Consider the following 14,954-nt stretch of genomic DNA (forward strand, 5'->3'; position numbering starts at 1 on the left):
TATAGCTTCACAACTTGAGTAATAACAGAGATTTTGGTGATACACAGGGTTCTTTTTTGTTGCATACATAAACATTAAAATACTTTTTAAACAATATGACACCTGAATTTGAGTACTGGTAAAATCTTACTGGCTAATGTTACAAGCTAATTTTAGCTATAACATCACAAGAAGGTGATTGGTCAGTTGCAATGATTGTCCTAGAACAACATTAATATGCCCCAGGAACAACACTATGATTCATTCAGATCATGTAATGCAGGTGCACACAAGAATGGATGTCAAACTACAATGAAACTAAATTAAAAACATTAAAAACGCAATAAAAGCAAACACACAGAAAATGCTTATTATTTTGCCTCAGGCAGCGTTAGTGACTGTTCCAGTAAATAATCCACTCATCATGCACTTTGATGCTTTGTGTGGAGATCACTTTCCTTAAAACCTTCACCTTGAGTCCACAAAGAGGATTTGGACACACCCCAAAGGCACTCACACTGTGCGCTTTATCTCCTCAAAATACAGCCCTGTGTGCCCTTCTAGTTTGATCTTGCTTTTTTTGAAAGCCAGATTCCACTCATATGACTTCCTAGAACACAGCTGATGCTGTTTGACACATCTCATGTCTTCTTTCGCTTTCATTGGGATTTCACGCTTGTCAGCAGCAGGCAGGCAGAAGTGTCAATGTTTGGTCGTCATACTGGAGGGAAATGTGATCCATCGCTGGCCAGGGATGTTAGCCAGATGCCATGAGCAGTCAACTCAGCTCTTTTTCCTCACAGAAAGACAGGTCGGGTAAGTACCTTCAAATTACCTGCAACTCAAAATTACACTGCAATGTTTGCACGCAGAAAAATTGTTTATCTGAAGGAGATAAAATGCATAGAATCTGATAGTGGCATGCTTGTGCTGCCTGCAGTGGTGATTCTATGTACTTAGGCAAAGCATGACAGAAATTCACCAGTGAAGATGAGGGTGCAAATCTATTCAGATCAGTGTTGGACAAATTAAACAGGAATAAATACAAGATACAAATGAGGAAACAAAACAACTTTCCCCAATTACAATCAGCTCATCCTCGCATAATTGAGCTCAGGGAGAAGCAAGCATCAGTGACTGGTTTTAATGACGGACATACTCAAAACAGTATTTCGACAGAAGAGCTGCAGCGTTACATTCATCTGTGTCCATCTGGCCACGGCTCTGACTGACACACTTATAAAGTACAAGTTTGGCAGAGGAAATGACTGACCGCTGTGCTTTCATTTAAAAATAACAGTCGTACCTCATAGCAATAAAATTAGTTTCAACCGTAGCATAACTTCCACTAAAAATTCCATGTTTTCAATTAACATTACGTTGTTATAAAGCAGACTCAAAAACAGCACTTCAAGGTAAAAATGGTAAAAGAGGCAACAAAGGGATAGATCACAAAACACGCATAGCTTGGTGTGAATGTGCAAAACTGAAGATTAAAGCATTTGAAACAGCCAAACTAAAACACTCTGAGGCTAGCACATTACTTAAATCCTCGTTATAAGGAGCCTCAATTTAGATATGTATTAAAATTATAGAGCTGCTATGCAAATGATGTAGTCTTAAACATTCCAGGCAATCTGAAGATTTGAACTCAACCTCAATTTACACATTTACCAATATTACTATTGTAATTACACCTTTGAACACTGTAGTTGCCTTATTACATGTGCAAATTAATTGTAAAATACAAATAAATGTCAGTTGCCTTAAACGCTAAAATTATAGATTTAACAGATCACCATGAACAACATTTTTTAGTGAAATTTCCACCTCCTTATAATTTATTACTTGTTGGTATCTTAGCCTAAGTAACAAAACAAATGACACAAACTACAGTCCAAACACAATGATCCCATTAGACGTGTTCTGAGAAAGTACAAACTGATTTATGATTTTGTGCTTTGTGATTGTATTCCAAAAACAAAGTCCAGGCTTAAAAATTAGTTCCTTGTTTAAACCAGCGACAGGCTAAACTGTTGTAGCAATAGCTACTGCCTTTAACAAGGTGACTACAATATAACAGCAAATATAAGAAGCATTTGTTAGTAAAATGGACAATGTTTTCCAATCTGGTATGCAGGCTTTTCTAACATGAGGTACAAATAAAGGTGCATAAATAAATATGCAAGAACGCAGCTCAGATTCAAACAAATTAACCACTGTTATCATTACATGTGAATGACAAAAAATGTTCCCATAATATAAAATTTTTGTTGTTTATTATCTCTATCCCAGGGTAGAAACATTCAGCATTTGGCATTAGAGACTCCATTCAGTTCAATTCCCCAATACAAATATCACCCAATGTTGTCTGTCTGAACATGAGAGCTCCAATTCAAGTTACGTGAACCACAAGTGACAACCGGATGTGTTTCAGTGCAAAACCGGCAAAATTCAAAATGCAACAATTACACTAACATCATGACCATCAGAAATGTAAAAGATGAAGAAGGTAATGTTTTGTTGTCATGTTCAATAAATTATCTACCTGCATATGCTTACATAGTGACAAATGATAAAAAAAGACACTGCACTCACCCTGATGACATTTAAGCAGATTAAAATGAGGTAATAATGTGCTTCTACAGATCTATAGCTTTGAGGAGGAGAACGGCAGGCTGTTATACATGTCAGCTCTTAGTCTGGCCCACTCAGCCACCTTCTGCATGGAACCTTTGTCTCGATTGAGGATGCAAGCGACCTTCTTTAGCTTCTCCTCGTTCCTCTCCAGGTAACGAATGCACTCCGCCTGCAACATGTTGAGCTTCTCCTGTCGGCTCTCATCCAAAGCGATCTCCTCGTTAATGTAGGGGTTGAAGCGGAAATAAGTGTCTGACGGGAGGAAGGCGTCCAACATGGTGTGCACCTCTGTAGGTGAAGGTGTGGGGAAGGAGGGTGCACAGGAAATGTAAGTGACATTTTAGATACACACAGGCATGTTCAATATAAGCCACTTCATAACAATCCCAGTATGTATAAACATTCACGGTCTGTTAAGAGCCAGCCGGGCGTAGAAACTCCATATTGTTATACAGTACAATAAGCACTTCAGGCTGAATCTGAATGTCTGATTAAAAGGTCATCCTGAAAGTCTCAGCTATGTCTGAGAGGTTTTAAATCAACATGCAAATGCACATAAACAGGGTAACAATAAGAGTGGATATGCCCAAAGGATTCAGAAAGTGACAGCGGGCTGTTTCTGAGACAGAGTCCCACAGTGGTTCTGCAGATGAGGAGTCCAGATACGGACTCGATGAACTGCCTGTGACGTGTGTAGCAGAAGTCCACCAGCACTCATTCATCTGAAGGCTATTAGGAAACTTTCAGTGGATTTACATAACCAGTCAATGTGCACCATGCTATTATCTTAGTTTGAAAGTGTGCATACAACAGTAAAAATAAAATAAGGACAGCCAGATGGCCACTCAGTGGAGCAATGACTCATGCTTTTTAAGTGAATAGCCACACTGCAATATTCTGGTGGTTGAATTAACATTGCTCATTGCTTAAATAAAATCTGGCTTAATTCCAGAGATATCTTTGTATTTTAATGTATTATTTTACACTGAACAGGCACACCTGTGCAATAATCATGCTGTCTAATCAGCATCTTGATTTGCCACACCTGTGTGGTGGGATGGGTTATCTTGGCAAAGGAGAAGTGCTCACCAACACAGATTTAGACAGATTTATGAACAATATTTGAAAGAAATAGGTCTTTTGTGTATATAGAAAATGTTTTAGATCTGAGTTCAGCTCATGAAAAATGGGAGTAAAAACCAAAGTGTTGCATTTATATATATTTTTTTCAGTGTGTATGTTTGCTGCAGCAAATAAATTTCTTTCTCCAGGTCTTATCAGACACGCATGAGATTTATGACTAAATCTTTTGGCACCAACTGTGATAAACTTTGATTTTCTATGTATTGTTGATACAGTATTGTGAAATGGTTCAGCTTTAGCATGCAAACAGACTCTGGGCCGAATTGAAAGCACACAGTGCAACTGCATATGGGGTATGTCCCACTCTGCGTAATCCGAGCACAAAGTTAGGATGTCAGATTGTCATCTGTCATTCCCTTTAAGACACAAGTACACCTCCACCTGGCATGTTTCCATTTAGATGATGGACTCAGAAGTGGGGAGTTGTCTGGCGAAGAAAAGAATCTGCGCACAAAGAGTCACTCCACACAACCAGATCATTTACAGAGGCAGCAGTCATCCACCACAACTTCCTGTGGTACAGAATCTGAGTGCATCATTCCAAAACACCTCCACCCCCAAAAAAACTATCTCCTCCATATCCCACCAGGCACAGACAGCTCCCTCTAAACACTGCTGGACCTGGACACTGTGGCCAACTCTGTCTTGGTGCCATACGCTACCCATCCCAGGAAGGAAGAAGCCCAGTGTAAGGACATGGTGCAAAAGAAGAGTTATTAAAATGTTGGACTCTTACATTAGTTTTAACTTTAATTTCATAGTTAATTTTAGTTTTCAATACAGTTTTTAACAACCCCAATTCCAATGAAGTTGGGACATTGTGTGAAATGTAAATAAAAAGAGAATACAATGATTTGGATATACACCACAAAGACAAGATATTTCATGTTCAAACTGATAGATTTTTTTTGTTTTTGCGCAAATATTTGCTCATTTTGAAATGGATGCCTGCAACACATTTCAAAAAAGCTGGGACAGGAGCGACAAAAGACTTTTAAATTTAATGAATGCTCAAAGAACACCTGTTTGGAACATTCCACAGGTGAACAGGTTAATTGGAAACATGTGCGTGTCATGATTGGGTATAAAAGGAGCATCCCCAAAAGGCTCAGCTGTTCGCAAGCAAAGATGGCGCGAGGATCACCACTTTGTGAACAACTGCGTGAAAAAATAGTCCAACAGTTTAAGAACAATGTTTCTCAATGTTCAATTGCAAGGAATTTATGGATTCCATCATCTACAGTCCATAATATAATCAGAAGATTCAGTGAATCTGGAGAACTTTCTACACATAAGTGGCAAGGCCAAAAACCAACACTGAATCCTCGTAACATTCGATCCCTCAGGCAGCACTGCATTAAAAACCAACATCACTGTGTAAAGGATATTACCGCGTAGGCTCAGGAACACTTCAGAAAACCACTGTCAGTTAACACAGTGCGTCGCTACATCTACAAGTGCAAGTTAAAACTCTACCATGCAAAGCAAAAGCCATACATCAACAACATCCAGAAACGCTGCTGCCTTCTCTGGGCCCGAGCTCATTTGAAATGGACAGACGCAAAGTGGAAAAGTGTGCTGTTGTCTGATGAGTCCACATTTCAAATTTCTTTTGGAAATCATGAACGTCGTGACAAAAGAGGAAAAAGACCATCCACATTGTTACCAGCGCAAAGTTGAAAAGCCAGCATCTGTGACGGTATGGGGGTGTGTTATTGCCCAAGACATCCCTTACCAAAAAGTAGTACATGCAAGTATGTTTCAAGTATACTTCCAGATTACTTTTTATATACTTATCAGTACTATTTTTTGGTAAGGGATGGGCAACTTACACGTCTGTGATAGTACCATCAATGCTGAAAGGTACGTCCAGGTTTTGGGGCAACACATGCTGCCATCCAAGCAACGTCTTTTTCAGGGACGTCCCTGCTTATTTCAGCAAGACAATGCCAAGCCACATTCTGAAGGTGTTACAACAGTGTGGCTTCGTAGTAAAAGAGTGCGGGTACTAGAATGGCCTGCCTGCAGTCCAGACCTGTCGCCCATTGGAAATGTGTGGCACATTATGAAGCACAAAATACAACAACGGAGACCCCAGATTGTTGAACAACTGAAGTCGTACATCAAGCATGAATGGGAAAGAACTCCACCTACAAAGCTTCAACAATTAGTGTCCTTAGTTCCAAAATGCTTATTGAGTGTTGTTAGAAGGAAAGGTGGAACACAGTGGTAAACATGCCACTTTTTTTGACATGTATTGCAGGCATCCATTTCAAAATGAGCAAATATTTGCACAAAAACAAAAACGTCTGTTTGAACATTAAATATCTTGTCTTTGTGGTGTATTCAATTGAATATAGGTTGAAGAGGATTTGCAAATCATTGTATTCTGTTTTTATTTACATTTTACATAACATCCCAACTTCACTGAAATTGGGGTTGTAGTAGTACAATGAATACGCATCTGTGTGAATAAAATAGAGCACACACTTGTTCTGAACTGCTCTATGTGAAATTCTTTAGGGCGGGCTCCCATAGCCCATTTTCGGTCACAATTTGCGTCCAAACTGAGGAAACCTTGTCAAATTTATTAAAATAGCAACCAAAATTTGTATTTCCCACTCTTATATGAACACTTAAAAATGAGTATAACCAATGATTACAGATTACAGTATGTTTCTGTGAGTATGTTTACTCACTAATAGAGTATGTTTCTGTGAAGGCTCTCAGTTGTCCAGGTGGTTTCCATAGTAGAGAAGCTTGAATCTTCGACTGGACTGGGTTGCTCACGTCAAGCAACCCAGTCCAGTCGAAGATTCAAGCTTCTCTACCACCAGAGTACGGACAATTCTTAATACACAAGTGTTTGTGCATAACTGTACTCCCACTTTATTCCCAAACTTTTCCACAAAGTTGAACTGTATCTGTTTTTATCTCAGTGCATCTGCTCTGCAATGTGTATTCAAAGATTATCAATCCCTGTTTTGGACTGACTCTGGGGAAGGTTCCAGTGTCTACAGGGAAAGACCTGCTGACAGCTGGGAAAAACTGCAAGATGGAATCCTTTCGGGGCACGTAAGACCAGCATCCAATTACGAGCTTGGGCAGTGACTGAGGTGGTATCTCTTATGTTCAAAAAAGGTTTGTTTCCCCAGTAGCTATGTCCCTTATCGACTTATTGAAGGGTGCCCTGTTTGCCTACATCCGTGTAACACATCAGAGTCCCTAAGGATGGTGCAGGGCCGCTGGAGTTGGCGGGTGAGTTGACATGGTACTACTCTGGGTCTCACTGTACTGCAAGGTGTATTTGAAGATTATCTTCTGTTGAAGAGCAGAACATGCTGTTCATGTGAATTATGTTGCAGAGGAGAATCAGAAGGAGGCTCGATATCGTGCTCAGACAGCCACTGTCACCTACTTTCGCAAAACAGAACCTTTGCTCTGCAAAAATTATATCAAACTAATCACTTTTTTTGGATAAAGATGTAGCCTGATGCCGCACATGTTTTAAAATCATCTGATCACTCACAATGTTCAACAGTACTAGTTTTATCACTGTTTTCACCCAACATTAGGCTGTAATTGCGTATCCGATTATTCTGTTGTACCAAAAACGTAGACAGTTGGGGATCACAAATGAGCAATGGGAGACCACCAACAACAATTCACTGCACCTGGCCATACCGCATTTTTAGATCAACATAGTGGTAGGTGCATAAATTAACTCATTTACAGTGGCTTGCGAAAGTATTCAGCCCCTTGGTATTTCAAGTATTTTAATTTGTTTATGGCATTTCAAATACAAAAAATAAATCAGGCTTCTCAATATAAAAAATTCTAAAATAAACTTCCTTAGATGCAAACTGAAAGTAAATATCTACAACTTGATATAAATTAATTAAAAATATAAAAGCCAAGATGATGGGTTGCATAAGTAATCAGCCTCTTTGGTATAATACCTGTAAATAATCAGTTTGATTGCCACTTTTCTTCAGACAAGTCAGGGGATGGATGCATGAACATTTCCGAGTCACTGAATATGTCGTGAACATTATTTACATCGGTTATGAAGAAATACAAACAATATGGCACTCTAGGGTAAATCTGTGTGGAGTAGACAGTTCTCAAAAACTGAGGGACAGTGCAAGAAGGAGAAGAGTGAGGAAAGCCATCAAGACACCCAGACAACCCAGAAGAAGTTACAGGATTCTGTGGCTTTGACTGGAGAAACTGTGCACAGTGCATGTATTGCATTTTGTATCCCCAGTTATACAGCTTCATAATGAAGTGGTACAGAGGAAGGTTTCATTAAAAAGAAGACCTGAAAGTTCAGCTACAATTTGCCAGAAGGTACATCTGAGATGCAAGCCTAGATTTAATGTTTTGGTAAAAGAAAACCAAATGCCATTAACAAATTAAAATGCATGAAATACCGAGGGGCTGAATACTTTTGCAAGCCACTGTATATTCACCATTTGTACAACATGTGGGCTGGGAATGAAGATCACAACTGCAGACTGCACACTAGCAATCACACACTAAAACTGGGTGCTGCATTGCACCGGATCAAAGTTGGGGCCTGTAAACAAATGATGTGAGACACATTAACATTTAATATTAGAGTGAATACATCAAAACATCACTCTGAGCTTCTTCTACTCGTGTTTTAGTCAAAACCATGACGCACTGGTTCAAGTGAGCCTCAGAGACCAACTCTTCTTCTCCAACTCTCTTTCAGATCCTGGCATATCTGAAAAATCCCCACCTGCTACAGACTGAGGATGAGGACACATGTCGGGACATACTGGACTAATGGGCCTAGGTCTATTGGGACTGAGCACAGGAGGCACTTAATCTTTGATCCTTGATATGGAATTCTCTGGTCACAAGGCCAGTGTGGTGGTTGGCTCTCACTGCGGTATTGTATCACTTCCTGTTCCGGAGCACAGTGGTGTTTTGCTGTATCTGTTAGCTGTTTAATCTGCGCAGTTAGATTGATGTAGTTACCTAGATAACGATTTGTTTCACAGTGTAATCTTCACGTGCCTTAACTAAAGCACTCCCTCTGCTGAATCACCTCTAAATTATTTACACATTATTCACTTTGTGTGTTTTTAGGAATCCGCTAGCGTAGCGCAGCTACTAGCTCTTAACCGGTTTAGCATGGCGGCTTCTCCTGTCTCTCCCGCACTTTTCTGCTCTGGGTGTGAAATGTTTAGTTATTCCTCGGCCTCCTTTAGCAGGAATGGTACTTGTAATAAGTGTAGCTTATTCGTAGCTTTGGAGGCCAGGCTGGGCGAATTGGAGACTTGGCTCCGCACCTTGGAAAATTCTACAGCTAGCCAGGCCCCTGTAGTCGGTGCGGACCAAGGTAGCTTAGCCGCCGTTAGTTTCCCTCTGGCAGATCCTGAGCAGCCGGGAAAGCAGGCCGACTGGGTGACTGTGAGGAGGAAGTGTAGTCCTAAACAGAAGCCCCGTGTACACCGCCAACCTGTTCACATTTCTAACCGTTTTTTCCCCACTCGGCGACACACCCGCCGAGGATCAAACTTCTGGTATTGGCGACTCTGTTTTGAGAAATGTGAAGTTAGCGACACCAGCAACCATAGTCAACTGTCTTCCGGGGGCCAGAGCAGGTGACATTGAAGGAAATTTGAAACTGCTGGCTAAGGCTAAGCGTAAATTTGGTTAAGATTGTAATTCACGTCGGCAGTAATGACACCCGGTTACGCCAATCGGAGGTCACTAAAATTAACATTGAATCGGTGTGTAACTTTGCAAAAACAATGTCGGACTCTGTAGTGTTCTCTGGGCCCCTCCCCAATCGGACCGGGAGTGACATGTTTCAGCCGCATGTTCTCCTTGAATTGCTGGCTGTCTGAGTGGTGTCCAAAAAAAATGAGGTGGGCTTCATAGATAATTGGCAAAGGCTTCTGGGGAAAACATGGTCTTGTTAGGAGAGACGGCATCCATCCCACTTTGGATGGAGCAGCTCTCATTCTAGAAATCTGGCCAATTTTCTTAAATCCTCCAAACCGTGACTATCCAGGGTTGGGACCAGGAAAGCAGAGTTTGCAGTCTTACACACCTCTCTGCAGCTTCTCTCCCCCTGCCTCCCTCATTACCCTATCCCCGTAGAGACGGTGCCTGCTCCCAGACCCACCATACCAGCAAAATCTATTAAGCATAAAAATTCAAAAAGAAAAAATAATATAGCACCTTCACTGCACCACAGCTAAAACAGTTAATGTGGTCTATTAAAACATTAGGTCTCTCTCTTCTAAGTCCCTGTGAGTAATGATATATAATTGATCAACATATTGATTTATTCTGCCTTACAGAACCTGGTTACAAGCGGATGAATATGTTAGTTTAAATGAGTCAACACCCCCGAGTCACACTAACTGACAGGACATGCTCGTAGCTGGGCCGAGGCGAGATTAGCAGCAATCTTCCATTCCAGCTTATTAATTAATCAAAAACCCAGACAGAGCTTTAATTCATTTGAAAGCTGACTCTTAGTCTTGTCCATCCAATTGGAGTCCCAAAAAACAGTTTTATTTGTTGTATCTATCGTCCTCCTGGTCGTTACTGTGAGTTTCTCTGTGAATTTTCAGACCTTTTGTCTGACTTAGTGCTTAGCTCAGATAAAATAATTATAGTGGGCGATTTTAACATCCACACAGATGCTGAGAATGACAGCCTCAACACTGCATTTAATCTATTATTAGACTCAATTGGCTTTGCTCAAATGTAAATGAGTCCAACCCACACTTTAATCATATCTTAGATCTTGTTCTGACTTATGGTATGGAAATTGAAGACTTAACAGTATTCCCTGAAAACTCCCTTCTGTCTGATCATTTCTTAATAACATTTACATTACTCTGATGGACTACCCAGCAGTGGGGAATACGTTCATTACACTAGAAGTCTTGCAGAAAGTGCTGTAACTAGGTTTAAGGATATGATTCCTTCTTTATGTTCTCTAATGCCTATACCAACACAGTACAGAGTAGCTACCTAACCTCTGTAAGTGAGATAGAGTATCTCGTCAATAGTTTTACATCCTCATTGAAGACAACTTTGGATGCTGTAGCTCCTCTGAAAAAGAGAGCTTTAAATCAGAAGTGCCTGACTCCGTGGTATAACTCACAAACTCGCAGCGTAAAGCAGATAACCGTAAGTTGGAGAGGAAATGGCGTCTCACTAATTTAGAAGATCTTCACTTAGCCTGGAAAAAGAGTCTGTTGCTCTATAAAAAAGCCCTCCGTAAAAGCTAGGACATCTTACTACTCATCACTAATTGAAGAAAATAAGAACAACCGAGGTTCTTTTCAGCACTGTAGCCAGGCTGACAAGAGTCAGAGCTCTAGTTGAGCCGAGTATTCCTTAACTTTAACTAGTAATGACTTCATGACTTTTTTTGCTAATAAATTTTAACTATTAGAGAAAAAATTACTCATAACCATCCCAAAGACGTATCGTTCTCTTTGGCTGCTTTCAGTGATGCCGGTATTTGGTTAGACTCTTCTCTCAGATTGTTCTGTCTGAGTTATTTTCATTAGTTACTTCATCCAAACCATCAACATGTCTATTAGACCCCATTCCTACCAGGCTGCTCAAGGAAGCCCTACCCATTATTTAATGCTTCGATCTTACATATGATCAATCTATCTTTATTAGTTGGCTATGTACCACAGGCTTTAAGGTGGCAGTAATTAAACCATTACTTAAAAAGCCTCACTTGACCCAGCTATCTTAACTAATTCAGGCCAATCTCCAACCTCCTTTTCTCTCAAAAATTCTTGAAAGGGTAGTTGTAATACAGCTAACTGATCCTCTGCAGAGGAATGGTCTATTTGAAGAGTTTCAGTCAGGTTTTTAGAATTCATCATAGTACAGAAACAGCATTAGTGAAGGTTACAAATGATCTTCTTATGGCCTCAGAAACAGTGGACTCATCTCTGTGCTTGTTCTGTTAGACCTCAGTGCTGCTTTGATACGTTGACCATAAATTTTATTACAGAGATTAGAGCATGCCATAGGTATTAAAGGCACTGCGCTGCGGTGGTTGAATCATATTTATCTAATAGATTACAATTTGTTCATGTAAATGGGGAATCTTCTTCACAGACTAAGTTAATTATGGAGTTCCACAAGGTTCTGTGCTAGGACCAATTTTATTCACTTTATACATGCTTCCCTTAGGCAGTATTATTAGAAAGCATGCTTAATTTCATTGTTACGCCGATGATACCCCAGCTTTATCTATCCATGAAGCCAGAGGACACCACACAATTAGCTAAACTGCAGGATTGTCTTACAGACATAAAGACATGGATGACCTCTAATTTCCTGCTTTAAACTCAGATAAAACTGAAGTTATTGTACTTGGCCCCACAAATCTTAGAAACATGGTGTCTAACCAGATCCTTACTCTGGATGGCATTACCCTGACCTCTAGTAATACTGGTGAGAAAATCTTGGAGTCATTTTGATCAGGATATGTCATTCAATGCGCATATAAACAAATATGTAGGACTGCTTTTTGCATTTACGCAATATCTCTAAATTAGAAAGGTCTTGTCTCAGAGTGATGCTGAAAAACTAATTAATGCATTTATTTCCTCTAGGCTGGACTATTGTAATTCATTATTATCAAGTTGTCCTAAAAGTTCCCTGAAAAGCCTTCAGTTAATTCAAAATGCTGCAGCTAGAGTACTAGCGGGGACTAGAAGGAGAGAGCATATCTCACCCATATTGGCCTCTCTTCATTGGCTTCCTGTTAATTCTAGAATAGAATTTAAAATTCTTCTTCTTACTTATAAGTATTTGAATAATCAGGTCCCATCTTATCTTAGGGACCTCATAGTACCATATCACCCCAATAGAGCGCTTCGCTCTCAGACTGCAGGCTTACTTGTAGTTCCTAGGGTTTGTAAGAGTAGAATGGGAGGCAGAGCCTTCAGCTTTCAGGCTCCTCTCTTGTGGAACCAGCTCCCAATTCGGATTAGGGAGACAGACACCCTCTCTACTTTTAAGATTAGGCTTAAAACTTTCCTTTTTGCTAAAGGTTATAGTTAGGGCTGGATCAGGTGACCCTGAACCATCCCTTAGTTATGCTGCTATAGACTTAGACTGCTGGGGGGTTCCCATGATGCACTGAGTGTTTCTTTCTGTTTTTGCTCTGTATGCACCATTCTGCATTTAATCATTAGTGATTGATCTCTGCTCCCCTCCACAGCATGTCTTTTTCCTGGTTCTCTCCCTCAGTCCCCAACCAGTCCCAGCAGAAGACTGCCCCTCCCTGAGCCTGGTTCTGCTGGAGGTTTCTTCCTGTTAAAAGGGAGTTTTTCCTTCCCACTGTCGCCAAGTGCTTGCTCACAGGGGGTCGTTTTGACCGTTGGGGTTTTTACGTAATTATTGTATGGCCTTGCCTTACAATATAAAGCACCTTGGGGCCACTGTTTGTTGTGATTTGGCGCTATATAAATAAAATTGATTGATTGATTGATTGATTGATTGAAATGTTCCAGAATTATCCACTGAGGCAATTTCTGTTCCTGTTGGTTGCAGTGACCACAATTTAACTGCAATTATAAGAAAAACAAAAGTACCTAAACCTGGTCAAAAATGTATTAGTAAACGAATTCTTAAGCATTTTAACAAGGATGATTTTGTTACAGATGTACAAAGCATAAATTGGTCAGAAGTAATACAAGAACAGGACCCAAGTAAAGCTGTGGAGATTTTCAATACCTTAATGACAAGTTATGGACAAACATGCTCCTATAAGAAAGCGAGCTGTAAGAAACATCTCTGCTCCGTGGTTAGATCAAGAACTTAAGGAATATATGGTCGAAATGTTGTGTGGGCCGCTGAAGAGGAGGTACTGCTGGCCCACCACCACCAGATGGCGCCCTGCTTGAAGTGCGGGCTTCAAGCATGAGAGGGCGTCATAGCAACCGGGAGTGACAGCTGTCACTCATTGTCAGCACCAGCTGTCACTCATCCACATCACATCACCACCACCATAAAGGCCGGACTGCAACTCCACCTCCCCGCCGAGAAATCAGCTATCAGAAGAGGTAATTTCTCTGCTGAACGTGAAACTGCATTATAGTCTGGACTCTTTTTGCAGCCGTATTCCTGTGGTGTTCCTTATCAGTTGGATTGGCGTTAGGTGTGATCAGCGACGGCTTCGTTCCACACTCCATCCAGATAAGTGGTTAGACAGGAGCTGCACGAGTGTGTGATTGGAGGTGGAGGTGCTCCCTCCCAAAAGAATACAGACTGTGGGTTTACTGAGTGTGCGAACTCACACTCATCAATACTGTTTTTCTGTTCTCTGCCAGCAGTACCAGGTCTGACAGCTGGAGACGGTGACCACCTGGGGACCAAGGACTTGGCGGCTCCGGTGTTCTTCAGATCCGTTGGCGGTGAAGGCCGTGTGGGATCCGGCTCGGCTCAGGACGGATGTCTCCTATCCTCAAGCCTGCCCACACGTCACTCAAATCTGTAATTCGGTGGTACCTAAACTGTGATTGTCTATATTTCGTTGTGCACTACAACATTAAATTGTTACTGTTTGGCTTATCCATTGCCCGTTCATTTAACGCCCCCTGTTGTGGGTCCGTGTTCCTACACCTTCACAACACGAAAGAGATAAAACCAAAAAGGAAGCACTGGAAAGTAATAATCTAGTACAGTGGAATAAATATCATAAACTAAGAAATTATGTGACTAAATTGAATAAAAGGAAAAAACATTTATATTATCAGAGTAAGACTGGAGACGCAAAATGTGATCCTGCAAAAGTGTGGGGAATATTAAATGAGATATTAGGGAGGAAAAAAAATAACAGCTACATATTTAGAATCAAATGGTGTTTATTTAACTACGCCAAAAGATATTGCAAATTATTTGAGTCAGTTTTTTAAAGATAAAATTGAGAAATTAAGAAATGACATGGGACCAGTACACGACGAAAATATTTCTTATAAATTAATAAGGAAGTATATTATGAGGGAGAAAGAAAGCAAATTTAAGTTTAATAAAGTCACACAAAATCAAATTAAAGAACTGCTCCTAAAAAGTAAGGATAAACCAGCTGGTATTGATAACCTTGAAACTAAATTAATAAAAATGGTGGCTCATATAATTGACTTACCAGTTTCTCACATAATAAA

General features: G+C 40.4%; 1 protein-coding gene across 3 annotated transcripts in view; it reads right to left on the reverse strand.

Moving 5' to 3' along the window:
• Positions 1 to 620: 620 nt before the first annotated feature.
• Positions 621 to 14,954, reverse strand: part of LOC117515527 (calcium-independent phospholipase A2-gamma-like) — a 73,666-nt gene continuing 59,332 nt past the window's right edge. For all 3 annotated transcript variants that reach the window (XM_034176127.1, XM_034176128.1, XM_034176125.1), the window contains one exon: positions 621 to 2,907. In XM_034176127.1, coding sequence (XP_034032018.1) covers positions 2,630 to 2,907 — 278 coding nt within the window. In that variant the 3' untranslated portion in view covers positions 621 to 2,629. The remainder of the gene's footprint in view (positions 2,908 to 14,954) is intronic.

The sequence above is a fragment of the Thalassophryne amazonica genome, chromosome 8 (assembly GCF_902500255.1).
Source record: "Thalassophryne amazonica chromosome 8, fThaAma1.1, whole genome shotgun sequence".
Taxonomy (NCBI): Eukaryota; Metazoa; Chordata; class Actinopteri; order Batrachoidiformes; family Batrachoididae; genus Thalassophryne; species Thalassophryne amazonica.